Raw genomic sequence first — 27,546 nt, forward strand, 5'->3', positions numbered from 1 at the left:
CAGGCCGGGCAGTCCTCTTGTGGCTGGAGCACTTCGGTGCCCACAGCCTTGATGCTGCCTGACCTCTGCAGGGGAGAGGATCTGAAGTCTCCTGGACCTGTTCTTCTCTGCCCCCTCCCTGCCCGCAGATGAGACCTGGAGGCCAGGCCTCATTCTGCACCCCTCCCATTGACTGGCAGCCCCAGAGGGACACAGCAGGTCGGGGGCTGTGGGAAGCCCTCCATGCACCATACCCCAAGAAGCAGGGCAGGGCTGGCTGGAGTGGCCCCTGCCCTGAGGGCTATGCCAGTGACTGCCTCAGGCTTGACGTAGGTCCTGACCTTTTATATATTAATAGCAATTATTCTTATGTTGCAGGTCAGCTGCTTAGAGGAGCAAAATAAGAATATACTAAAAATTAAAAATTAAAATTTAAATAAATAAAAATGTGATTGCCCCCCAAAAAAGAAAACCCTCAATGTTTCAGAAAAAAAAAAAAAAGCAAGTCAGGCCACTGTGCCACAATTGGATTGATAAATTATAACCTGACCCTCAGGCTTGGGGATGGAAAAGGGAACATGTGGAGTTAATGTCGGCTTTTCTTAGCGGAATGCTTCACGCTGGATCTCCATCACCAACAGAAACACGATTTGTCCTCTGTCAACTACATTAATTACCTTAACAAGTTTGTACATCCCTTTCTATGCATTTTTCTGTTGGAATTTTACATGATTGTGCAATGACCCACGTTTCCCAAGGGGTGGAACAGGAGCCGTGCAGACTCGGACACCCTTCCCCAGGACCTGGATGCCCTGCCCACTGCCTGCGGGGTTGCAGCCTTGGGGGGCGTTTTTCCTCCCAGCGGAGCCCCTGTCAAGCCCTTGGAGGAGCCTTGTGTGGGCACATGGAGCCCAGTGATCCAGGCTCTGCTGCAGTCCCTGTGGCCCGGCTGTGAGCCTGCTGGCGCCGAGTTTCATCATCTCGGGTGAGCCTCCCGGAAGCCACCCTGCCTCCTGTGAGGGCTTCTCCCCAAAAGGCCACAGCCACAGAAGCAGCACCACAGGATCAGCCCACGGGAGACCCCAAATTCCAAGTGAACCTTCTCAGTCAAGAAACCACAGGGGGAAGCTGACTGCAGTAAGGGGCGCCCACTTTCTGGTCACGTGGAGAGAGAGAAAAGCTGGGGGCAGGGACTCTGGGGGTACCCACCCTGGTGGGCCTTGCAGGGCATGCAGATGCCCACAAACTGCACAGGCCTGTCCAGTCTCGCTCTCATGAGGAGGTCAAAGAGGCAGCGAGCCAGAGTCACCTCCCGGTAAAGATCCAGCCCAGGGCAGTTCTCAGAGCCAAACAGAAAAGGAGGATGCCTGGGCCGGGCGCGGTGGCTCACGCCTGTAATCCCAGCATTTTGGGAGGCCGAGGCGGGCGGATCACGAGGTCAGGAGATCGAGACCATCCTGGCTGACATGGTGAAACCCCGGCTCTACTAAATACACAAAAAATTAGCCGGGCATGGTGGCGGGCGCCTGTAGTCCCAGCTACTCAGGAGGCTGAGGCAGGAGAATGGCGTGAACCCAGGAAGCGGAGCTTGCAGTGAGCAGAGATCGCGCCACTGCACTCCAGCCTGGGTGACAGAGTGAGACTCCATCACAAAAAAAAATAAAATAAAATAGAAAAGGAGGGTGCCTGGCATGACTTAGGGCCTGGGAAGAGTGCTGCTGGTGACGCCTTACCGTGGGCTTCTGAGGCAGCTCAGGGCTGAGGGGCTCTTTGCAAGTGAATGCACGGGACCACTTGCTCTGCAGCCCTGGACATGAGCGGCCCCGAGGAGGGCAGCTACACCTTGAGCCAGTGCTGGCCTGGAGGGTGATGAGGGAGGAGACTGGCCTCGAGGAAGCTGTGCTGCATGGAGGCAGCTGGCCCAGAAGAGTCCCTCCCAGCAACCCCGACCTGTGCCCCGGCTGATGCCTTCCAACCCTGTCTAACCGCAAAGAACAGTTGAGAAGGAAGGAAATGTTCATGGATCAGAAATTCCAAATGTGGCCTCAGGGAATGTCACTGTGTTAAGTCCACTCCTGCCTCTAAGAGGCAAAGAAGTAACAAAAATTAATCCCAAGCAAAGTGGGGGCCGTGCAGGCTTGCTGCAGTTAGTCAGTGTGGCCTGCCCTGCCCTAAGCATGGCCCAAGTACTGAGGGGCTGGCAGACCCCACTGTCCCCTCCTCACCGCTCACTGGAGGGCACCACGAGCTGCAGGGTGAGCCCACCGGAGCTTGCAAAGGACAAGGACCTGCTGCCACTGCTGCTAGCTGAAGCCAGGCCTCTCCTGGGGCGCTGACAGGAGGCCCCTTGCAGCAGCGGGAAGCAGAGGGCCGTGGGGACACTGAGGCAGCTGCACAGGTTCCCTGCGGCGGGGGGGTGGGGTGTTGCCTGAGTGGCTTGACAATAAATCAGATCCTGAATGGAGCATGACTCATGGCCGTGGGTGTGGCCGGCAGGGCGTGTCTGGTGCACGCGGGGCCTTACCTGCCACAGCCGCAGGCACATGGGCATGCCCAGCTTGGCATCTGCCTTCGGCTTCAGGGCGCACACTGACGTCTTGGATGGCATCTCCAGAATCTGAACCTGACAGTAAGAAAACAAGTTGATTTGGGCCATCGCCAAGTCGAGTCTGCGCTATACAAACAAGAGACTCTTAAGGCGATTAGCCAGGGCTGCTGTGAGTTTCTGTCTGCTCCCCTCCCCGTGGGCACCTGGGAGTCCAGGCTCCTAATTAGGCTGCATGGGCCCTTGCAAAACGCTCTCACTGTTCCCAGGTCACCGCCTGGCAGCTGCCCCAGCCTCTCCCGACATTACTGTGCAGGCTGAGCAGGAGGCTGGTTCACTGGCCCCTGACAGAGCCCACCGATTCTCTCTCCTTCCTGGTGTAGGCTTTACATACCAACCACTGTGAGTGATCTCAGGCATAGCCATGGTTCTAAGACTTGCCCAGGAGCACCTAGGGATTTGCCACCCGCTTGAGAAATCAATGTGATGTGCGTCCTCTGAGGGCAGCTCCGGGAAACCTGGCTCCCCCACCTGGACACCCCGGTGTCCCCTGTGCATCAAGGCTGCATTCCAGGTCCCCTGAACACAGGCCAGGGCCCCCCTACACCTGGGCTGGGAGATGTGCCGTGCCAGCTTGTGGGGTGTAGGCTCGCTGGTCACACATCTCCTGAACAGCCAGGTCAGGGGATGGCCGAGGCCACAAGCAGCAGACTGCCAGGTGGTTCTGCTGGAATCCAGGTCCGCCTGCACCCTCTGCCCTCGCTCTGGGAACTGGGGAGGCTCAGCCAGCACTGAACTTCCCCAGGTACGAGCGAGAGCAGCTCACTGGCCCCTGACAGAGCCCACTGATTCTCCTCTGTCTGCTTCTCCTTCCTGGTGCATGTTTTACATAGGAACCACTTGGAATGAGCTACTGATAACACGGCAATAATATCAAAGCACAGCCACCTTGGACAGAGCCTGGCATACATGGGGCATCACCCAGTTTACACACAAGGAGTCCATGCCCCTGAGGCTGGGGGCTCTGAGTAGGCAGAACTCATACCAGTTGGTCCAGCGGTCTCTGGCCCCTCTATTCTCCTGAGCCAGGCAGAGGGATCGTGTCTTAGGGGCCTGTGCCTGTGTGGGTGAGAAGCTTGCTGCCCTCACTAACCCACACAGAACAGGCCCGGGACCCCAAGTCTGCATCCCAGATCTGCCACAGGCATGCTGGGGGTGTGCTGAGGTCACCTCCGGGCAGGGCAGAGAGCTGGGCCCACAGCCCGGTCCTTCAAGCTACAGAGACCTGCTGAGGCACCCACCTCCAGTACGCGGACCAGGGCCACAGCGCTTCTTGTGCAGGCTGCTCTTGCCAGGGGCCCCCACAGCAGCTCAGCCTCTGCCAGCAGGGCTTCTGCTCCACTCAGCACCAGGAGCTTAGCCTCTGCCAGCAGGGCTTCTGCTCCACTCAGCACCAGGAGCTCAGCCTCCAACACAGGGCTTCAGCCCCACTCAGCACCAAGGGATGGCTCACAGATCTAGGCCCCACACAAACGCATGCACACACACATGCATGGGTAACATGTACACACCTGCACACACAAATAGAGCCTCCTGCCCATCAAGCCCAGAAACCAGGGGCCTCAGGGGGAGCCAACCATCTGACGAAAGGGGCGCCCGGGGAACAAACAGAGCAACATAATGAAGAGGGCAAAAAAGAACTCAGTAATGGGAGAGGTGATTACAGTCAGGAACCTAGAGGCTCAGTGACGGTGAGACCAGGCCTGCGAGCTCTGGGGAAGGTTGTCAAGCCTGAACTCCAAAGCCGGCCAAAATGGTAAGCAGGAGGGTAAAACAGAGGTCTCCGTGGACACCAAGGATTCCTTGCAGAAAAACCGCTCAAGGAGAAGCTCTAGCAACATGGAAATATAGGAACATTGACGTCCAAAAACCAAGGCGAGGTGCCACTGAGCCTGGCAAGAAGAACGTGGAGAACCCAGGAGAAGCTGGGGCGGGCTTAGCCGTTCTTTGTCTTCTGCAAGTAACAGCAACTCCGGGACAGGGTTCCTCCTCTTAGGATCAGCATGGCCACTGAGTGAAGAGCTAGAGGCACCAGGGCGGCCTGCAAGGACCAGAGTTATGACTCATGTGCCACCTCTGTGATCCCAGCTAAGGGAGCAGCGGCAAGCTGTCATTGGGTGTTGCCACCATTGTCCCTTTGCTGTTTTCAGGAAGGGTCTGTGAGAGCCACCGTCAGAGCTGTGGGGAGGGTCTGGGAGGGTGTAGACCACACTGCCTGGCTCACTCCCCACATTTCCAAATGATACAGGAGAGGGGCAGGGAAGTGCTGGGAAAGGAAGTCCCCTGGCAAGGGCTCCACCCCCGGGCCTGTCCCTACAGACCTAGGGGAGGACAGGCACTCCTGCCTTCGCACCCAAATGCTGCATTTCCCAAGACCACCCTGGCTCACCACACCCCCATTCTGTGCCTTTAAAAACCCCCAAGACCCTAGCAAGCAGAGACACAAGCGGCTGGACGTTGAGAGGACGTTGAGAGGAGCACGGCGGTGGAAGAGCACACCGACAGAGGCTGGCATGCTGGCAGGCCATCGACCAGCGAGCGGAATGAGGTGGAATCTGGCCGGGCAGTTGGAGGAGAGCCCAGGCCACCCAGCAGCCCAACTCCAGGGGAAAACCATCTCCCTTCTGGCTCCCTCATCTGCTGAGAGCTACTTCCACTCAATAAAACCTTGCACTCATTCTCCAAGCCCATGTGTGATCCAATTCTTCCAGTACACCAAGGCAAGAACCCCAGGATACTGAAAGCCCTCTGTCCTTGCAATAAGGAAAGGGTCTAATTGAGCTGACTAATACAAGCCACCTATGGACAGCTAAACTAAAAGAGCACCCTGTAACACACACTCACTGGGGCTTCAGCTGCAAACATTCACCCCTAGACACTGCTGTGGGGTCGAAGCCTCACAGCCTGCCTGTCTGTATGCTCCCCTAGAGGTTTGAGCAGTGGGGCACCGAGGAAGCGAAACACACCTCCATTGCACGCCCTGTGAGGGGATAAGGGAACTTTTCCCGTTTCACGACCTGTTTTCCCCATATTAAATTGAAAAGTTTTGTTTTGTTTTAAAGTCAGAGTCTCACTCTGTCACCCAGGCTGGTGCCATCACAGCTCACTGCAGCCTTGAACTCCTGAGCTCAAGTAACCCTCCCACCTCAGCCTCCCTAGTAGCTGGGACTACAGGTGTGCGGCCACCAGGCCCGGCTAACTTTTTGCGGAGATGGAGTCTCACTGTGTTGCCCAGGCTGGTCTCGAACTCCTGGGTTCCTCCTGCTTCGGCCTCCTGAGTAGCTGGGACTATGATTTCCTACTTTTTGCACTCCTGTGTGCCAGATTTCTTAAAATAAGATCTGTTCTTCTTGTCGCTATATCAGGAGGATGGGCTAGTTCCAGCAGTTAATGGGGTGGGGAGGTAGGGGACTTAAGCCAGGGGCAGGAGGGGCCGCCCTGAGCACACCTGTGCCTCTGTGGGGTGGGGAGGGCTGCGGAGGAGGCAGGCACTGGCTACACAGCCTACACGGCCATACACAGTCCCCAACCAAGGAGGGCCTGTCTCAATTTGGGCTCAGAAAGACCCCTCTGGGGACAGTGAGGGGACATCAAGGGCAAAGGACTTGAGCAGGCCAGTGAGGGCAGGGGCAAAAGATGGGGGGAGGAGGGGCACGGTGAGGGCAGAACCCAGGGCAGCCCTGCTGCCCCACTCTGGGCGCTGCAGGAGGGAGCGGGGGTGGCGGCGCCTTGAACCACATCCTGGGTGCAGGGGAGCGGTGAGCCCTGGGCCTGAGCACCAGAGGTATACACCACGTCCACCTGGCCTGGGTCCTCAGCCCGGGGCTGCCCCTGCCTGCGCCTGTACTTGGAGCCTCCTACAGACACCCATGAGCTTTCCGCCTGGCACCTGACTGCAACTTTTGTTTCCAGAAGGAAAAATGTTAGGTTTGGGCAAGTGTGGCCACCCAGCCGGCCGAGTGGGGTGGGAGTGCGGCTCCCTGGGCGTTGTCTGGGTGCAGGCCAGTGAGGCTTTCTCCCGCCCAGTCTGACAGATTCCAGGTGGGAATGTGGAAAGCAACTGTTTTCCCAGGATGTGCGAGGTCCCCAGACAGGCTGCCCCAGGAAAAGACAGATGCTGCCCCACAGGGAGAGCTGAAAGCCAGGAGGAGGGTTAGACAGCCTTGAGCACAGGGGACGCGTGGCCGGGGGCAGCGCAGGCTGACCGAGTGCTGGCTGGCGGCCGGGGGGTGGCCGAGACCAGTGCATGGAGCACAGCAGGCCAAGGGAAGAGCTGACTCAAACTCCTGCAGCATTCCTGTGGGTCTGTAGACCTTGGGTCCCGGGGGAGGGAGCACGCCCCTCTTTCTCACATAAATACAACTTGTAACGGGTTTTTGGCAGATTGGCAAGAAAAGTGTATGTAGCTCCTAATTGGTTATTTAAATGCAATGAACAAATAAATGCCTGTTCCTATCTCATTATTTCTGTACTGGATCTGCCTGAAGACAGAACGACTCTTCTTGGGCAGGGGCCAAGCCCAACTGTGCGTGGGGGCCGTCCTGCCCAGTACCAGCCCCAAAGACTGCCGGGGCACAGCGAATGGGGAGGACTCGGCAGTGGGCATGGACAGTAGCCCCCACGTGTGCACCCCCTACTCCATGGTATGTCCTCCCCATGCCCCGCCCTCGGGCCACCATGCCCCACTCACCAGGCGGGACAGTCGCCACTCAAAGGCTCTTCTCTGATTTCCCTTCAGCTCCCCCAAGAGCTGAGCCTCCAGCCACACCCTCCTCCACTATGACACCCTCCCCGCACATCTTGGGCACCCCTCCCTTGGCAGACCCTGCCTCCTGTGCCACTGGGGGTGTGGATACCACTGTCCAGCTGGGCCAGTCCTGTGTTACCAACACCTCTGGTCATTCTGGCCTAAGCTCCACCTAACAGTGGCCTCCCTGCTTGGTGATCCCCCCACCCCCTGGGTGTTCCCTAGCTCACCTTTCCCCTAAGGACTGTGATCACCACCTTGTGCCTGCACCCACCCATCCCAGCCCTGGTTCTGTGCCCTGAGATACCACCCTCCCTGCTGCCCTGGCTCAGCCCTCCCCAAGCCTCCAACTTCACCAGGGACTTGGTCTCTCTCCCACTGCCTCCTGCCAGCTGCCCCGGAGCATTCCTCCCACTTGGGTCTAAGGTCCTCAGGGCCTGAGCAGTCTCTCCCCTGCCGTTCCTGCCGGCCTCGGGCCTCCATGCTTGGCCATCCCACGCCACTGTCCTCCTGGTGCTTCTGCACCCAGGCCTCCAAAACACCGGCCCCTCCCCCAACGCCTCCTGATTCTCCCACTGCCCTGGGAGGATGGCTTATCAGCAAGGCCACCCCAAGGGGACAGGCCCAGGCCTAGCCGGCTGTGCATCAGCCCCGGCTGCTGGAGCTGCCGTCAGGTGGGCGGCTCCATGGAGTCCTGTGGGTAGGCGCAGGCGCCTCCTAACCAAGTGCAGAGGATGAGCACAACTGTTTGGAGAACATGGGGCCTCAGGCAGGCTGGCTCTCACCTCGTCACTGCCCTTCCCTGGCACGGCAAGCGTCCAGCGTGGCTGGCCCCCGGCCAGGATGCTGCTCCGGCAGAAGCCCACACTCTCCAAGCACACGGAGTCCACGACAGCGCTCCTGCCCTCCGCGAGGTCCCACAGGCACAGCTTCAGGTCCCGGCCCTGACTGCCAGACAAAGAGGAGACAGGCCTGAGACTCCCCTTGACAAGTGTCAGCTCCCATGGCCCCTGCAGCGGAAGGAAGGCAAGGCCATGTTTCCAGAGAGTGGGTGCCGTGAGCTTGGATCATCGCAGGTCGGGAGCCTCAGCTGAGGAAGGGCCTCACCGCTCTGGCATTGACACTTGAGCCAGCACCAAAGTGCCCGAGGCCAGGACATGCAGTGGATCAAGGCTGTGGACCGATGGCTGTCCAGCATGGCCCCGGGGTGGGGGACACCAACCCTGCAGTGCTGCACAGCACAGAGAGCAAATTTCACTGTGTGCACCCTAAAACCAGCAAACACCCAGGGTGCCAGGACCCCAGGAAGGACTGCAGACCGTGACAAGGGGGAGAACAGAGGGGAGCCAACCTGAGTCATTTTGGGGTAGTGCTCATGACTAGATGCTTATGAGGTTAAAGACAAAAATAACTGTGCAGAAACTGTTCCAGTGGGTGAATTAGTTTCTCAGAGGGGTGCAGGTTACAGTTCTGAATCCTCTCCACACGTACACCTGGTAGAACAGATGAGGAAACCAGTGGTGGCTCACGGGCCCGGGTTCTCACCACAGGGAGATGTGACCAAGAGGCACAGGGGAGACATGGGCCGGCGGAGTCGAATTAGAATTGTAAAGTCAATATGAGTAACGAGTGTTTGGGCAGATGCACAGACAGAAATGAATACAGACGGGTGTATAAGCACAGGTCAGCGGGCACCCAGGTGTCTCCCGGTGCTGTCCACTGAGAACACCTAGAAGCAATGACCACACCTAACCCAAGTCTTGGTTTCTTATGCTGTTCTCCAAAAACAGGAACCAGGGCTCTGGAGAAATGGCTGAGTCTAGGGTGGAGTGGAGGAAAACCAAGAGGAGTCTCAAGCATCCTGTAGTGCCAGGCAGTGAGAAATGCTTCAAAAATAAAATAAGGCTGGGTGCAGTGGCTCAACGCCTGTACTCAGCACTGTGGGAGGCCGAGGCAGGTGGATAACCTGAGAGGTCAGGAGTTCAAGACCAGCCTGGCCAACATGGTGAAACCCCGTCTCTACTAAAAACACAAAAAAATCAGCTGGGTGTGGTGGCACGCGCCTGTAATCCCAGCTACTTGGGAGGCTGAGGCATGAGAATTGTTTGAGCCCGGAAGGCAGAGGTTGTGGTGAGCCAAGATTGCACCATTGCACTCCAGCCTGGGTGACAAAGCAAGACTCTGTCTCAATAAATAAATAAAAATAAAATAAAGACTGGGTGCGGTGGCTCACACCTATAATCCCAGCACTTTGCGAGGCCAAGGCAGGAGGATTGCTTGAGCCCAGGAATTCCAGATCAGCCTGGGCAAAATAGTGAGACCCCTGTTTCTACAAAAGACACAAAAATTGGCCAGGCATGGTGGTGCGTGCCTGTAGTCCCGGCTACTCAGGAGGCTTAGGTGGGAGGATTGCTTGCGCCTGGGAGGTGGAAGCTGCAGGGAGCCATGATCGAGTGACTGTGCTCCAGGAGACCCTGTCTCAAAAAATAAAATAAAAATAAAAAAGGATCGGGGATGTCAGAAGGACACGGACTCTGAAGCTGGAACAATCTGAGAAATCAAATAAATCATAGTGGTATTAGATTTTAGCCCAAAGAAAGAAGTAAATCTGCATGAGCCCATCCTCATGAGTGAATGTGTATTATGTATCAGAAAGTAGGAATAAACCTTCCTTCCAGCTTCCTATATTCCAGTTAAAGTAGAAATCTGCCATGGCTGGGAGCGATGAGGGAAACGAGAATACCCCAGTAATAACAGGTGCAGGCAGAGTCCACAGATGGATGCTAAAATCAGCGGCAAAAGGGTAAGGGTCTCAACATGTTGCCCAGGCTGGTCTCAAACTCCTCGGCTTAAACGATCCTCCCGTCTCGGCCTCCTGAGTAGCTGTGACTACACTCCCCAGATGTTAGTAATTACTGCAGTGGTTTTAACACAGGGCCACACATCCTTGGCTCTCCTCCCCCCAGGAGGTGAAGCTTCCTTTTCCCTTTGCATGTGGACTGCAGCTAGTAAGCAGAAGCTATACCTTGACAGTGGAGTCAGGCAGATACTTCCTGCCCTAGTGACCAGGGTTGTCCCCCACAAGCCATGGGCCATCAGGGACCCATGTGTTCAGCATGGACTCCGGGATGATAGGATGAGAAACCTCACTTCTGTGGGTTTCTTCCCAAAACCCATTACCCCAGTCTTAACCTGAGAAAATATCAGACAAACCCAACCTGAGGGGCATTCTACAAAACATCTGGGCAGTAACTCTTCAAAAGTGTCAGCTAGGTGCAGTGGATCACACCTGGAAGGTGGAGGTGGGAGGATTGCTCGAGCCCAGGAGTTCAAGACCAGTCTGGGTAACATAGTGAGACTCCATCTCTACAAAAAAATTTTTTTTAATTAGTCAAGCTTGGTGGCGTGCACCTGCAGTTCCAGCTACTCAGGGGGCTGAGGTAGGAGAATTGCTTGAGCCTGGGAGATTGAGGCTGCTGTGAGCTGTGATCACACCACTGCACTCCAGCCTTGGTGACAAAGCAAGACCCTGCCTCAAAAAAAAAAAAAAAAGACCAAAATGTTGAGGTCACGAAAATAAGTGATCACACACCAAAAGGGACTAAGGAGACGTGACAGCTCAGAGGATCCTGGAGCAGAAATGTCACTGGTGGACAAACAAGAAATTGAAACAAAGTCTGGGTGCCAGTTATTATCATGCACCCATGCTCTGCCAGGAGGGCCGTGTGGTGTGCGGTGTGCAGTTGTGGTTGTGGTGTCCACGCCACAGAGAATTCAGCACCACAAAGGCCGATCTGGGCAACTCGGTCCTGTCCAAATCTCCATTGGGGTTTTGGAGAACCTGCCAAACTGATGTCAAAATGTACCTGGACATTTGGAGCACAAAGACGTGCACAGCCCCCATGGCTCTGCTAGGCGGCAAGGCTCAACATGACACTGCAGGGAGGCCGAGATGGGGGTGTCTTCAGCATGGGGAGGGGCCAGGGCCAAGGGAGGGGAGATGTGGCTGCACACCACACTCATATGGAGGGCACCCATGTAGGCCCTGCGGGGAGTGGAGGACTGACTTGTTTTTCCAGGAACTTTAACACTTTTTTTCTTTGAGACAATATCTTGATCTGTTGCCCAGGGTGGAGTGCAGTGGGGTGATCACAGCTCACTGCAGCCTCAAACTCCTCCCTCAGATGATCCTCCCACTTCAGCCTCCCAAGTAGCTGGGACTACCAGCATGTGCCACCACACCCAGCTAATTTTTGTATTTTTTGTAGAGACGAGATTTCACTATGTTTCCCAGGTTGGTCTCGAACTCTGGGCCCAAGCACACCTCAGCCTCCCTAAGTGCTGGGATTACAGGAGTGAGCCACTGTGCCCAGCTTAACTTTTTATTTTGAATCAGTTTTGAACTCACAGGACAGTTGTGAGAACAGCACGAAGACCCCCTATGCCTCCTGCTGCAGTGGCCTGCTTCTCCCAGCCCCTCCTAGCCCTGTGCACACAGGCGAGCCTCTCACCAAGAACCCCACCTTGTCACCACCGCATCCTGACCAAGGGTGAGCCCCAACAGCCCACAGCCATCCTGGGGCGTCGTGGCCTGTGTGGGGCCTTGCGGGGCCCCGGCTGCCTCTGCCCCCTGCATGGCCCCTTCTCTCTCCCTGTCTCTGCCTCTCTCTCATGTCTTTGCACTCCTTCCTTCCCTGGGGACGAGGCCCAGGCCCATATTCCTCAGAGGACACCAGTCGTCACGCTGCAAGGCACACGATGTGACCTGCCCACCATCAGGGGTGTCAACCCTGATCGCCTGGTCAGGACCCATAGTTTTCAAAGGCTCATCATCCCTAATTCTGATCATTTATTTTAGTGCTCAAATTGGCCCAGGCTAACGGGAGTTCCTGCAGGCTGGCTCAGAATCCTCTGACGTGGCCATCTGTGAGATGTCCAGACCTAGAATCTGCCATCTCCCGGGGAACCCTCACTTAGCTTAGGACACACAGGCATTTAGAAGCCAGGACCTGGGTGTCCACCTGCTCACTGCCAGAGTGTGCCCCAGCCACCAGGCCCCTCCGCACACAGGCAAGGGAACACACACATGCCTCACACGCATGTACACAACACACAATCACACACACCACACACCTCATACACACCTCACATACATACACACCACACAGGCACCTCACACACACACAACTTACATACACAAACCTCACACACACAACACACAGGTTCTTTCTCACCTTCCCCCTTCTCGTGTCTGTAACTCTCCTCTCTGGGCAGGGACAACCCTGGCCTCTGTTATCCTGGAGATGTTCACTGACATGCCCAACAAGCGAGCCTGCCGCCTGCCCTCACCAACCTCCTGGCCTCCCAGCCTGCCGCTGCCACACCATCCCCCCAACCCTGCTTCTTTGACTGCCTGACACCCCCTTCCCACCCCATCCAAGGGGCACTGAGGTGGGGGAAGGAGGGACCGCTGGGTACCCACGTGGAAACATAGGGCCTTCACTGCACACCGTAGTGAATTCCAGCTGAACCATGGATCTACAAGGGACAACAGTAAAGTTCCTGGGAGACATGGAGAGAGGTCTCTCGGACCTCGGTGCAGGAACTCCTGGCGAGACACAAAGGCACTCTCCATAAGGGGAAAGCCTGGCAGACTTGAATCAACTCCATTAAAATGAGTAACTTTGTTCATTAAAGACACCATTAGGGGCCAGGCACAGTGGCTCATGCCTGTAATCCCAGCACTTTGGGAGGCCAAGGTGGGCAGATTATGAAGTCAGGAGATCATCCTGGCCAACATGGTGAAACCCCATCTCTACTAAAAATACAAAAATTGGCTGGGCGTAACGGCGCATGCCTCTTATCCCAGCTACTCGGGAGGCTGAGGCAGGAGAATCACTTGAACCAGGGAGTCGGAGGTTGCAGTGAGCCAAGATCATGCCACTGCACTCCAGCCTGGCAACAGAGCAAGACTTTGTCTCAAAAAAAGAAAAAAAAAAAGTAAGAAAAAGAAAACAGCGACAGCTGACTGCAGCTACATGCAACACACGGAGCTCACAGAGATAAAGCTGAGTGAGAGAAGTCACACACAGATGCTGCTCCTTATGTCTCCATGCTTCCAAAGAAAAAAGCAGACAAAATAGTCTATGCTTTTCAGAGACATACATTCATAAATATAGCAAAAATGAGGCGTGAGGGGCTACCTCCTGGGGCATGAGGGGCTATCTCCAGGGAGAGCAGGTGGCGGCAGCTTGGAGATTCAGAGGCTCGGGGGCCCTGCGCTCTACTTCTTGACTGGAAGGTGGTTGCTCAGGTGCTCACTCAGCCATAATACAATGCTCTGAACACTTGTCTTGCACTCTTCTGTGAGTACATTATACTTCACAAGAAAAAAGATTAAAAAATACCCTGCCGAGGTGGCTGTCGAAGGCACAGGTGTGTCCTTGGCATGCGGGAGGCTGAGGGCGCCCTCCCACCTCGCATCAACATGAAAGCCATCACTTCCTTCAAGGGCCACTTGGAGAGACTTGGCTTCCAAACACAGCTGAGTGCAGGCCGGGTGGCGGCCCACAGGCTCTAGTACAGTGCAAACGCACCTGGCACTCCACACCTGCAGTTTCCGTCCACAGACCCCCTGACCCATGGCTGGCTCTGCCTGGGAAGCGGCCACTACAGCACCACCCCAGCAGGAAGGGGAGGTGCCCTCGAATGTCAGCTCCCAGACCGCCCACCAGGCCTGGCACAGCTCCTGTCTGCAGCACAGCCTGATACCACAAGGCACCTACGCAAGGGACCACCAAGGGCTACATTGTGGCTGAAAGCTCAGGAGGACACTTACAAACAGCAGCTCCTGATGCACATGGCCTGGTGGGGTTCTAGAAATGAAGTCTACTCTGACAATCAAAGACCAAACCCACTCTGAGGCCCCCTGCACCAGTGGTGAGGGATCTGGGTCGGCTTGGCCAGGATGCAGGCATGACCACACGGGGCTCTGCAAGCACACAGGCTCAGGGCCTCTGCTTTTCAGGACAACCCTGGTGCCTTCGTCACCTGCAGCCATCTCCCAGGTGGTAGGCACCGCGTGAGTCTAGCACAGACATGTTTTGCAGACTGGTGGGGGCCAGACAGGCCTCATTCTCCAGGGACTATACTCCACAGTGCCATGAACCAGGCACCGAGACCAGAGCAGGAGAACAGGCCTGTCCTTCTGGAGTTCTGGGCTGTGATGGTGATGGCACGGAGTTCCCTGAATATGACGCAAGGCAAATCCCAGGACAGCAGCAGGCCGCCCGTGCTCAGGATTCCTGGGCTGGTGGCAGCGATCCCCACACAGGGGCAGATGTCACTCTGATCAAGGATAATAGCCTGCTCCAGCATCCAGGCAGCCCAAAGGAGGACTTGTTGTCAGCCCCCTGCAGGCCTTCCCTGTCCCACCATGCCCTGTCCCTCCCACTCCCCATGGGAAGCAGAGAAGCCCCTCACGCACCTGCCCCTGCCTGCTGCTTCCTGGCCTACCTCCGGCCTGGTGTCTCAGCCCCATCACCTCCACAAGACCACGGGGGCGATGTCAGAACCCAGCCCTGGGCTAACCCTCGGGGGCTGCCCCTCCCTGCTCTGCTGCCAGCTGCCCAGCACCCAGCCCCACTGTCCTTCACCACACTCACAGGCAGGCCCTCCAGGGCCGCAGCACGTGGGGTCTCCCCCACCAGGACTGCCAGGCCCTCTTATTCCTCCGCCACCTCCTGCTTACCTAGCAGCTGCACCAGCGTGTGAAGCAGGGCCCTGTGAGCTGGGTAACCTCAGGATGAGGCTCTGCCACCCATGCAGGAGGATGGTGCCACGGCCACAGGAGGCCAAGTTGTAGAGGGGCTGTGGTGACTGGGACCTGGGCCCATGGGATAGAGGCAGAGGCTCATCTGAGGAGGGGCCTGGGCTCAATGCAGACCCCCGGCCAGGGCGAGCTCTGCTGAAGGCACAGGCTGACACTGCAATGGGGACACAGCCATCGCCATACGTTCACTAGGCTCTTCCCAGCAGGCATCTGGACAGACAGCACAGCAGTCACGGAGGGTAGGGTCACACTGTCTCGGGATGGGCTAAGGCCTCGTGAACCATGGGGGCACCCAGAAACCTGCCCTTGTGCTAAGCACAGGCTAGAACAGTGGGGTCTGAATACCAATGGGGACAGGCCACCTCTGTGGACCCTTCCTGCTGGGGTACAGTCTGGACAAGTAATCCCCAAGTGATGCGTAGGGGACAGAACACACACGTGAGCTTGGGGCCCTGAGGGAGGAGACTGCAGGGGTAGAAACCACAAGAGACACTGCAGGGGGGACCAGGTGGGGAGATGGCCCTCACTACCACACCCACTTCAGAAACGCAGAAGCACACTGCTGTGGGACAGCACTACACACCCAAGCCCTGTGCTCCGCCCCTGGCCACTCAGCCACCATCTTGCCAGCCACATAGCCATATGTGGCACAACATCAGGGGCTGGGTCCTCTTGGGAAGAGTCAGGTGCATTGTCATAACCTAGTGAAGGGACACACACGGCCAGGGCTCAGCTGCCGGAACTCCCAGCTCCTAGGGCCTCCACCGGCACCGTGTGTGACCTGCCATGCTCATGGCAAACGGCCCAGGCAGGATGGGCAGTGGGCAGGGAGGCCCTCCTTGGGACCACTGCCTGCATCCCTGAGCCTGTACTTCATCCCATTCCCCTCCTCTCAGCAAATGCCCTCACCCCTGCCCAGTTTCCCAAGCCACGACGCAGTGCCCTTGTGAAGGCCCTCCCACCAACTTGCGCCTGGGCTCACCTCAGATGTCACCAGCCCTGGAGCTCTGGCCTCCTCACCTGGCACCTCCTGGCTCCAGCTTGGAGCATGAAGGGTCCAGTGGAGATGGTGGAGATGCAGAGGCAGACCTGCCTGCCTCCCCGCGACAAGGGGCTGGACCTGCACACCCTGCCCTTGCTGCGGACCCTTTGCTGGCCCCTTCTGGTTCCCCCACCCCATTCTGCCCCTCAGTGGGGGACACCAGGGCCTCCATCAGAGAGTTCCTGACTCCCCCGAAGGCCACACCTGGCTCCTGCACCTTGGAGACCCACCTGAGGAGCTGGTGCCCCTGGGGCAGCGTCTGCAGCCAGGTCACACACTGGCCGCCGTGGCCATCCAGGGTGGTGACCGCTCTCCGCGTCTGCAGGCTCCAGACGTGTACCAGGCCGCTCTGAGACCTGTTTCAGACAAGCCGAGCAGGGTGTCAGGGGGCAGAAGGGTGTGCTGAATGCTCTGGGGCCAGCCTGGAGGCCACACTGTGGGATGCGGGCATCTAGGCTGGTTGAGCTGAAAAGCCAACAGCTCTAAATATGAACTAAGGGCCAAACTGGCAAAGCGCTCCTCGCTCCTCTTCCAGAGAGGGGACCGGGGGACCCTCAGGAGCCTCTAGGGGTAACTCAGGCAGATCTGCTTCTCTGGAGGTAGGGGGAGCCATGCCACAGTAATGCACGCTGGGTGGTCATGCCTGCTCCTGCGTCTGTAACAAAGAGTGTGTGTGTGTGTCCCTGCCTCCCCCAAGGGACAGTGTGTCTGCTGGTGGGTGCTGAAAGCTCAGCAAGCCTGGGTGGCGAGCAGTCCATGTCCCTTGGCCAGCACCCTCAAACAAGTGCTGGGCTCCTTGCTAGCTCACGACCTCCTGACTTGGCCCTGGGTGGCCTGGGGCTGGGGCCACAGCTACTCACCCTGAGAAGAGGAGCGGGCGCCCCTGAGCCTGGGCTCCTTTGCAGAAGTGCAGCGCATGCACCGGTGACTGGGTGCCTCGGAGGACAAACTGGGGGTCTGGAGGTGGCGGCGGGCAGGGGGCCGCCATGCTGGGCAGGATGCAGTTACCTGGGCACCAAGGGAGGGCGTGTGAGTGACTGAGACCCTATTCCCACCCTCTAGGAAGGCTGCTCAGGCACAGGGGTGCTTGAGACACTGCCCCTGCTCATTGTCCCTGGCCCTGTGCCCCTCCTGGGAAAGGCACCACTGCTCCCCAGACACTGATGAACGGCCTGTGGCTACCGAGGCACCAGTTCCCTGCACAGCGGTGAGCCCAGCAGAGAGCACAGAGCTCACCCTTCCCCCACTGCTGGGGGAACTGGGAGCCCCATGGATGCCAGCCCTCCTCGCTCCGTGCCTGTTGGCCTCTGCACCTGACTGGTGCACCCGCTTGGGCCCCACCTGAGCCATCCCTGAGTGGGCACAGCGGCATCCAACACTTCCTCGGCCACTCTGGCCTCCAGGGCTTCCTGTCCACCACTGGCTGTGCCCTCTGGCTCCCCAGATCCCAGCGGCCACACCAGTGCTTTCCCACTCTGGCCATCTGCATGCCGGGACTGCCGGTCCTGCCACTGGGCTTGGCTGAGTCCCGCCCTCTGTCCAGGGCTTACTCCAGTGTCTCTCTTGGGAGCCACCCTCCCTCCCTGCTGGCAAATCCAGTCTCCCTTCTTCTCTCCTCCCTGCTGCCACCTCTGCCCATGGCCAGCTCAGGGATCAGGGGAAAAGAGGCACACAGGGTCCCGGGGGGCTGCTAGGAGGAGCCTTCCTCTCACATCTGCTGGGTCCCAGGCCTGCCCCGCCACAATTTCTAACTGCTATCACCACCCTATAAGGCGGCAGCACCCCTTTTACTCTTGGGGAAACCGAGGCAAAGAATAGTCACTGAGCTGCACCAGGCCCCTGGCGCTGAGGCCTGAAGTACTCTAGGGCCTCGTGGCACCACTGAAGGGCAGAGTGGCTGGGGCAGAGTCGCCGTGCGGCTCCTTAGGAGAGCTGCGGTCACAGATGAGCAGCTGTTCCCCAGACCACTGGGCCTGTGGGGGAGGACTGCCGGGCCACCACCCACCCAGAGAGGCTTCCCGGGTCCCTGCCGAGCCCATCCAACCACTCAGACCCACAGGGCCTCACACTCCACCTCAGCCCCACAGCTGGCTGCTCTGTGGGGTGGCCCTGGAGCCAGAAGCGACCAGCTCCATGTCTGTCTGCCTGCAGACCCTGAGCTGGGCTAAGGGCTCAGACGGAAAGGCCAGGAACAGACCACTGGGTGGCGGGGGCAGCCTGTCACAGGGGACCTTTCCCACTGGGCTCTGGGACAGTGGGGCAGGCCCCGGCCCAGCCACCTGCAGCCTGCACACAAGGCAGGGAGGATGGCCCACGGCAGCCACAGCCAGCAGAGGGACTGGGGCCAGTAAAGGACCAGGGCAGGGGAGATGGGAAGGACTCTTCAGAAGGGGCTCGGTGGTAGGCGGATGGGGGTTCAGGTTCAGAGGCAGGAGTGCTGTGGATGTCTGGAGGCAGCTGTCCAGGGTGCCCCTTCGGCCGCACTGCCACCGCCAAGCCCTGCCTCTCCCCTTCTGAATACATGCCAGCCCTCTCCTTACTCTCTTCAGGAGAGGCAGCAGCAGCCCAGCTGGGGCAAAGGTTCAAAACACCTGAGAAATGCCCCTGCCAAGGTGTCCTGCAGAGTAGAGGGTGGACAGCAGCCAGTACCCACGCGGGCGGCATGGGGGAGGGCAGGAGGCCTGGGAGGGGCTGGGCAGTGACTCCAGGGCGCAGGTCCACCCTGCCTGGCGAGAGACCTCGGGCAGCCACTCTACCTCCCAACCCTGCCTCTCTCAAGGGGTTCCGAAGACAATGCGGAGTTCCCTGGGATGTCCTTTACTAACTGCCAAGTCCCATTTTTCCTTTTCTTTTTTGAGGGAGATGAGAGGGGTTTCGTCCTCTCTCACCTTTGGCTGAAAGCCAACTGATCATGCCCAAACTTGAGGGTGGCTTCCAGGGGAGGCAGAAGGACCGGACCCCACACCGCTCCCAAGACCCACGGCCCCTGCTCCAGCCTGTGATGGGGAAGACTCCTGAAGACGCAGCCAGGCCGGGGGCTGGAACAGCTGCCCTCAGTGGGCTGGCTTAGAGGACAGTTCTCAGAAGCCACTGCCTGCTTGTGCTATGCCTGCCAGGTAAGAAAGGCAAGCTAGCCAGGGGGACAGGAAGGCAGGGCCCAGCTCCAAGAGGAGCCAAAGAATGCAGACCCGGCAAAAGCACCTCCACCTAGCAGGAAAGCACCGAGTCCAGGATGGAGGGTCCCTCCCACAACTCCAGTCCAGGAAGCAGAGCCTGACAGGTCACCTCTACACAGGCTCCCCTGTGCAGTCCAGGCACGCATACACATTAGACACACGCTATGCACACACATACACACACATGCACATGGTACACACATGCACATGGTGCACACAGACACATGCAAAACCCACACATAAGACACATATGCCTACACATACATGTTCACACACCCATATGTGCACACACACATGCACACACACAGGCACACACTCATACCTACATACACATACACACATGCAGACTCAGACACTCAGGCACAGGCACTCACGTATGTGCACACACAGCACAGAGAAGCACACACACAGACAGCACGGCGGCCTTGGGCGGTGCCAGCCGAAGCCCGGCCCCCACATGCCACCTGCCTGGGGCCTGGCGGGAGTTTCCAGAACCTCACCAGCAGAAGGCTCATTCTCAGGTGATGAAATCAAGTTCTCCTCTATTGTTTCCCCAGAACTGCAGGGAACAAACCCGTCACGTTGTTACAACAACCAAAACGCACAGGCCAAAATGATGCATCGGCAATTAAGGGCTCCATCATTTCAAGTAATTAAAATAAATGCTTTATTTGAAAACTAATTAATTCTAGCTACATATTTTTCCCATGACAATATCCTAGGATTGCTTGATTTATGACATCTAATTATTCTTTATTAATCTAATTGAGAATCATCACGTTCCCCTATCTTGCCTGGCCCCAGGCTGTGGAGCAAAGGCCGCCCTTGCGCAAGGCCCGTGTGCGCCCAGCTGGCCTTGTGGTGGCCCCGGCCCAGCCCCGGCCCTGTCCTCCCGGAGGCAAAGGAACAGGAAACTTAATCCACAGAGCACAACTTTGGCTTCTGCCTGCTCTTCCAGGTGTCAAAGTGAGCCACATTCTTTGAAAAATGAAAGGCAGTCTGACACAATTTGTGTAACTCTAACAGCCCTTCCAGAGAAGCCACAAACACCCCTGAAAGCCCCAGGGAACAAATGGACGACAACAGCATCTGCCTGCAATGCGCCACCGCGGAGGCAGCTCGGCAGGCCCCAGGGCTCTCCCAGGAGGGGTCCAGAGCGCTCCTCTGGGTGTGGGGACCAGCGGGTAGGTGCAACTGGCGGAGAGGTCCACAGACACCCCACTCAAGGGAGGCAGGGGCAGGCCTGCAAATGTCCTGCTGGCGCAAACCCGCCCACACCTGCAGGGCCTTCCTCCCTACAGATGAAGCAGGGCTGCGGCAGTGGCTGGAGCCCAAACACCACAGGTCCCTACCTAAGACATTCTCGGGCTCCTGGGGGTTCATGCCAGACAGGCCTCAGCTCAGCCTGGGCCCCCGCCCTGCCCTCGGGCTGCGCAGCCCTGTGCTCAGTCCCCTAGCCCTTTTGTGGAAATCAGCAAAGAGTACCACGAAGTGAGCCAACGTGGGGAGCCACCACCCAGAGAGGCCACTGGCACCACCCCTGCCCACCCCAGCCCACCAGGTCCTCCCTGTCCCATTGGGCATGTGACAGCACAAAGACAGGCCGCACAGGCCGCTGGGAGTGCCTCAAACAGGACCCTCTGCCCCACTGCATATCTCACACAAGGGCATGGAACTAGCTCCAGCATCCCCCGAGGAAGCTCCAGCCCATAATCAGCAAGACTGAAGACTAGGTCAGCACCCCTTTACACCAGGACGGACACCCTGGGTGGCCCTCTCCCAAAAAACAACTAAAGATGTTGATAAAACTTTCTTAGAAGGCCAGGCATGGTGGCTCATGCCTATAATCTCAGCACTTTGGGAGGCCGAGGTGGGAGGATTGCTTGAGCCCAGGAGTTCAAGACCAGCCTGGGCAACATAGGGAGACCTTGTCTTTACAAAAAATAAAAATAAATTAGCCAGGTGTGGTGGTGTATGCCTGTGGTCCCAGCTACTCAGGAGGCTGAGGTGGGAGGATGGCTTGAGCCCAGGAGGTCAAGGCTGCAGTGAGCCATGATCACACCACTGCACTCCAGCCTGGGGGATAGAGCAAGACCGCATCTCAAATAAATTAAATAAAATAAATAACTATCTTGAAAAAATTTTTTTAAACACAGCCAGGCACAGTGGCTCAGGCCTGTAATCCCTGCACTTTGGGAGGCCAAGGCAGGAGGACTGCTGGAGGCCAGAAGTTCAAGACCAGCCAGGGCAACACAGTCAGACCCCATCTCTACAAAAACAATAAATAAATTAGCTGGGCATGGTGGTGGGTGCCTGTAAGTCCAGCTACTCAGGAGGCTGAGGTGGGAGAATCATTTGAGCCCAAGAGTTCCAGGCTACAGTGAGCCACAATCACACCACAGCACTCCAGCCTGGACAGCAGAACAAGACCCTGTCTCTGAAAAAAATCAAAATCAAAATCAAAATATTAAACGCATCACTAAGTTGACAAAAAAAAGTCTGAGCTGCCAGAGGCCAAACACTAAGTAAAAGTGCAGCCTCGGGAGACCTGCCAAGCCTGCCTTGAGGGCATTTGCTGCACTAGTGACCTGGATTTCCAGCTCTGATGGCCTCTGGGGTGACAAAAGGCAAAGCTTAGGGCCCTCCTATGGTGGCTAACCTCCTAGGAGAACCCCAGTAGCTAGATGCTCAGTGTTAGGCTGAGCCAGCACTAAACCTACACCCACGGATGCCAGAAAAACACCAGTCCTCAGGTTTCAGCCCTAACTCACACCACCTTGAGAGATCCCCCACACTTCAGTCTGTCTTCTCAGAAGGAACCCACCTGCAACCCAGGCCTCAAGGAATTCACTTTAGAATAAGTCCTAAGAAGTGCAAGGTTGTAGTCAAAAATCACAAAAGTCAACAAGGCACTGTAAGTGAGAGTCATGAGAGGCAACAAAAAATAGAACTAGACCCACAGAGCAGAGCACTTGGGTATATAAGGCAAGGGTGCTCAACGCTCTTAAAGAAACAGAGAGGGAACTGCAACTACAAGTAGAGAGCAAGGGAGATGAAACATCATCACACAGATCCAAAAAAGGATCCAACGTGGTGAGAGGTGGTTGGGAAACAGGAGATGTGTGTTGTGCCAAGGTATTACTCTCCAAACTGTTTACTGATCACAAAAGGAAAATGTGTATCTTCAATGGAGACATCTGGCTGTCACCACTTTCACCACTGAGAAAAGCTAGCACTGCCAATAATGAACAAACTGGCATTGCTTATCTCCTGATGTGATGCCACAGACATGGCACCAACCTTGTGTGTCCCTGCCAACAATGCTCAACCTCAATCCAGCCATAAAGGAAACAATCAGACACATCCAGGTTACGAGACACTGGGCAAGACTACTAGCTTGGACTCATCAAAAAGGTCAGCATCAAGAGAAACAACCAAAAGAAAACGCCGGGTAACTTCCACATTAAGAGACCAAAGGGGCATGATGACCAAACATGACATGTAAACCTTAGATCCTGGCTCTTAGATCAGATCCTGGATCAAAAAAAAAGGGGGCTATAAGGGACATCTGGGAGATCTTTGTGGGTAATCTGAATATGGACTACAGATAATGGGGTGTTATTAATTTCCTTGGAAGGATAAAAGTATTTTATGTAGAAGAATGTCTTTATTCCTACGAGATACATCCGAAAGTATTTAGGGGTGAAATGCTATAATGTCTACAATCTGCTTTCAAATGTTTCAAAAAAAATTCTCTCTCTTAATCTCTACCTATCTATGTATGAATATATAGGCAGAGAAGTAGCACAAATGTGGCAAAATGCTAACAACTGGTGACCACAGGTGAAGGTGTACAGGTATTTATTTTACTACACTTGCAGCTTTTCTGTAGATTTAAAACCATAAAAGCATGCCAGAGGGGTGGAGAAAGACAAGTCCACACTGGACTCGTATCCAGAATATCTAAAGAACACAGAGGTCAACAGAATACAAAAGCAAACACCAAAAGAAAAATAAGCAAAAGGCTTGGACAGATATTTCACAAGCAACGTAAATGTCCAATAAATATATGCAAAGATGTTTAACCTAATTAATAATCCTGGGAATGCCTGTCAAAACTACAATGTGATATAATTACACTCTCAGCAGATTAGCAAAAAATTAAACAGTCTGTCAAATGTTGATGAAGACAGAGGACAACTGGAACCTTCTACCATGCTGGAAGGAGCTCACACGGAAACGACCACTTTGGAAAACAGTTTGGCTCCATCTTGCACACCGTATGACTCGGCAACCCTACTCTTAGATAAACACCCTGAAGAAATTCTCACAAGTGTGCACAAAGAAACTCACACAAGAATGTTCCTAGTAGTATTGGGTATAATAACAAAAACCAAAAACAACCCAAATGGCTAGCAACTGCAGAAAGGAACACATTGGGTAAATTCGTACGACAGAATACTCCACAGAACTGAAAATGAATCAACTCCAGTCTTACATGGATGAAGCTCAAAGTCATAATTCTCATCAAGAGACATTAAGGGAGTCAAAACTGAAGTCACAGACAGAAATAAAATGTTCACAACACGTATCTGTTAAAGGATTCATTCTCAGAATTTACTCCTTGACTCAGAATATGTCATTCAATAAGAAAAAGAGTGTAACACAAAGTAATTCCAAAACGCTAAAATTAGAGATGGGCAAAAAGGTATATGGGGCAAACAGAAACAATAAGAAAGTAGGGGTTGAAATACTAATAGCAGACAAAGTTGAATTCCAGCCAAAAAGCATTAGACTTGACAAAGACAGATAGTTTTAATACTTCATTGCAGTTTACAAAATGTAACAGTTTATTGCCAGGTGTGGTGGGCTCACACCTGTAGTCCCAACACTTTGGGAGGCTGAGGTGGAAGGATTACTTGAGGCCAGGAGTTTGAGACCAGCCTGAGCAACATAGTCAGATTCCATCTCTCAAAACAAATAAAAATTCGCTGGGCACAGTCGTATAGTCCCAGCTATTTGGGATGCTGAAGAAGGAGAACTGCTTGAGCCCAGGAGTTTGAGGCTGCAGTGAGCTGTGATCACACCACTGCATTAAAGCCTGGGTGACAAAGTGAGACCCTATCTAAAAAAAAAAAAACTATATATATAACAGTTTTTAATATCTATATATAATATATAATTAATATATGTAACAGTTTTTAATATCTATGCACTGTATAACAGAGATACCACCTCTATAGAGCAGAAACAACAGGACATGCAGAGTCACAGAAAGAAGCCTACTAATGATTGGAGAATATGACATACTACTCTTTTTCTTTTTTTTTTTTTTGAGACAGAGTCTTGCTCTGTCACCCAGGCTGGAGTGCAGTGACGTGGTTTCGGCTCACTGCAACCTTTGCCTCTGGGGTTCAAGCAGTTCTTGTGCCTCAGCCTCCCGAGTAGCTGGGACTACAGGCACACGCCACAGTGCCCGGCTAATTTCTGTATTTTTAATAGAGATGGGGTTTCACCCCATTGGCCAGGCTGGTCTTGAACTCCTGACCTCAGGTGATCTGCCCATCTTGGCCTCCCAAAGTGCTGGGATTACAGGCATGAGCCACCGTGCCCGGCCATAACATACTACTCTTAGTACAAGTCAGATCACGTGGACAATAAGTAGGCAGATAGAAGATCCAAAAAATACAACCAACAAGGTAGATACTACAGATCTATAATGGAACTTTACACTCTCATAACAGAGCCTACATCTTCTTCTCAAGGGTACACGGGACATGTGTAAAAATTGACTGTATATTGGGTCACAAAGAAATATCAGTAAGTTTCATAAAGAAGAAATATTTATAAATAAAATTCTATGACCACAGTGCAATTAAAATAGAAATTAATAAAATAAAAAACAAAAAGGTCTTATCAAATAGAAATTTAAAAACAACTTTTAGGTGAAATGGGATAACTGAAACCACAAAAATTTTTTTTAAATGAAAAATACTACGTACCAATTTATGAGATATATTTAAAGCTCTGATCAGAAGAAAAGTATAGACCAATACCAGTTATGACTATCACACAAAAATAGTAAGTAAAATATTAGTAAACAAGACCCAATATCACATTAATATACAGATCAAGTGGAATTTATCCTAGAAATGCAAGGTTGGTTCAAATAGGGAATTTATGAAAGCCATATACCGTATTAATAGACATAATGAGAAAAAGCATGTAATTATCTCCACAGATGCTGAAAAAGCCTTTGACAATATTCAATGCCCATTTTTTATTAAAATACGTAAACAAACAGACATTGATGCATTTCTTAGAGGTTAAATATATATATATACATCCCCCTTGGTCCTAAATCCAACATATTATTTTATGAAGAAATATTGGGGACATTCCCACTAAGATCAGAATGCCTGCTATCTCTACTACCATTCGACATTGTAGTGGCAGTATAAGCCAAGGCAATTAGTCAAGAAAAATTAAGTAGAGGTTTATAATTGGAAAAGAAGACATTAAACTATCTTCCTGTTGAGTATAGTGGTACACGCCTGTAGTCCCAGCTACTTGGGAGGCTGAGGCAGGAGGATTGCTTGAGCTCAGGAGTTTGAGGCTACAGTGTACTATGATCACACCTGTGACTAGCCATTGCACTCCAGCCTCGGCAACACAGCAAGATCCCATCTCTAGAAAAAGAAAACAAAACCATATTCCAGATTATATAATGGTATACTTGGAAAGCCCTAGAAAATCAATGATAAAACAGATTCAAATAATAAAAAAAAAACTTCAACTGGTAGCAGGATGTAAAACTAACATAGAGAATTCAATAGTCTCTATGTTATTTGTATACAATAACAATAAAGAGCACAATATTACTTGTACAAAAATAATAACCAGTTAGAGAAAATTCCATTTATGCCAAAGAAGATAAAATACTTAAGAATAACTTTAATAAATAAATATGAAAAACCTACATGAAGAAAATGTTAAAATTCTCTTGGAAGACACAAAAGTAGATTTGAACAAAGGAAAAAGGATCCTTTGTTCTTGGTTAAGACAATTCAACATCAACATAAAGATATCTCTTCTCCCCAAATTAATTTATAAATTTAACACAACCCCAACGGAAACACCAGCAAGCTTCTTTATGGAGTTAGAGAAGTTGATATTAACACTCACTTGGATAAACAAAAATGTAGCATGCACAGAAAAACATGGGGAAAAATTAGCTGCAAAGGAGCTAGCCCTATCAGATACTAACAGGTACTCAAGTCTTTAGGATTAAAAGTATGGTACTCCTGTATGGACAGATGGATCAGTGAAATAGAAAGCCTAGAAATAAACCCAAGTACGTGTGGAAGTTTAATACATAAAGGAGGTGGTATCTCACATCACTGGAACAAAAATGGTTAACCATATAAAATCAGATCCATATCTTACAGTGAAATACACGAGCATAAACTCCAAGTGGATCTGGGATCCATATGTAAAAAATAAACCAAGCACTAGAAGAAAACATGGAAGAACTGCATTATTAACGTGGTTGTGGAAAAGGTTTGTCATGACTCAAAATTTAGATACAATGCCTGTAATCCCAGCACTTTGGGAGGCCGAGACTTGAGGTCAGGAGTTCAAAACCAGCCTGGCCAACATGGTAAAACCCCATCTCTACTAAAAATACAAAATTATCTAGGCGCGGTGGCAAGTGCCTGTAATCTTTGTACAGCTACTCGGGAGGCTGAGGCAGGAGAACTGCTTGAACCCAGGAGGCGAAAGTTACAGTGGGCCCAGATCATGCCACTGCACTCCAGTCTGGGTGAGAAAGTAAGACTCTATCTAAAAAAATAATAATAATAATAAATAAAATAAAATAAAATGGATAATTCTGACTATAGAAAAATAAAAATTTTTCATGCCTGTAATCCCAGCACTTTGGGAGGCTGAGGCGGGAGGATCACAAGGTCAGGAGATCAAGATCATCCTGGCTAACACGGTGAAACCCCATCTCTACTAAAAATACAAAAAATTAGCAGGGTGTGGTGGCAGGTGCCTGTAGTCCCCGCTATTTGGGAGGCTGAGGCAGGAGAATGGCGTGAACCCGGGAGGCGGAGCTTGCAGTGAGCCAAGATCACACCACTGCACTCCAGCCTGGGCAACAGA

The 27,546-nt window shown here is 53.7% G+C and overlaps 1 protein-coding gene across 5 annotated transcripts in view; it reads right to left on the minus strand.

The window, feature by feature from the left end:
• GNB1L (G protein subunit beta 1 like) overlaps positions 1-27,546 on the minus strand; it is a 67,374-nt gene that overhangs the window by 16,523 nt on the left and 23,305 nt on the right. For all 5 annotated transcript variants that reach the window (XM_063704751.1, XM_031005435.3, XM_055374965.2 and 2 more), the window contains 4 exons: positions 17,065-17,212; positions 16,435-16,560; positions 8,117-8,279; positions 2,504-2,602 (listed from right to left, as the gene is read on the minus strand). In XM_063704751.1, the coding sequence (XP_063560821.1) occupies positions 2,504-2,602; positions 8,117-8,279; positions 16,435-16,560; positions 17,065-17,192 (516 nt within the window). In that variant the 5' untranslated portion in view covers positions 17,193-17,212. The remainder of the gene's footprint in view (positions 1-2,503; positions 2,603-8,116; positions 8,280-16,434; positions 16,561-17,064; positions 17,213-27,546) is intronic.

The sequence above is a fragment of the Gorilla gorilla genome, chromosome 23 (assembly GCF_029281585.2).
Source record: "Gorilla gorilla gorilla isolate KB3781 chromosome 23, NHGRI_mGorGor1-v2.1_pri, whole genome shotgun sequence".
Classification (NCBI taxonomy): Eukaryota; Metazoa; Chordata; class Mammalia; order Primates; family Hominidae; genus Gorilla; species Gorilla gorilla.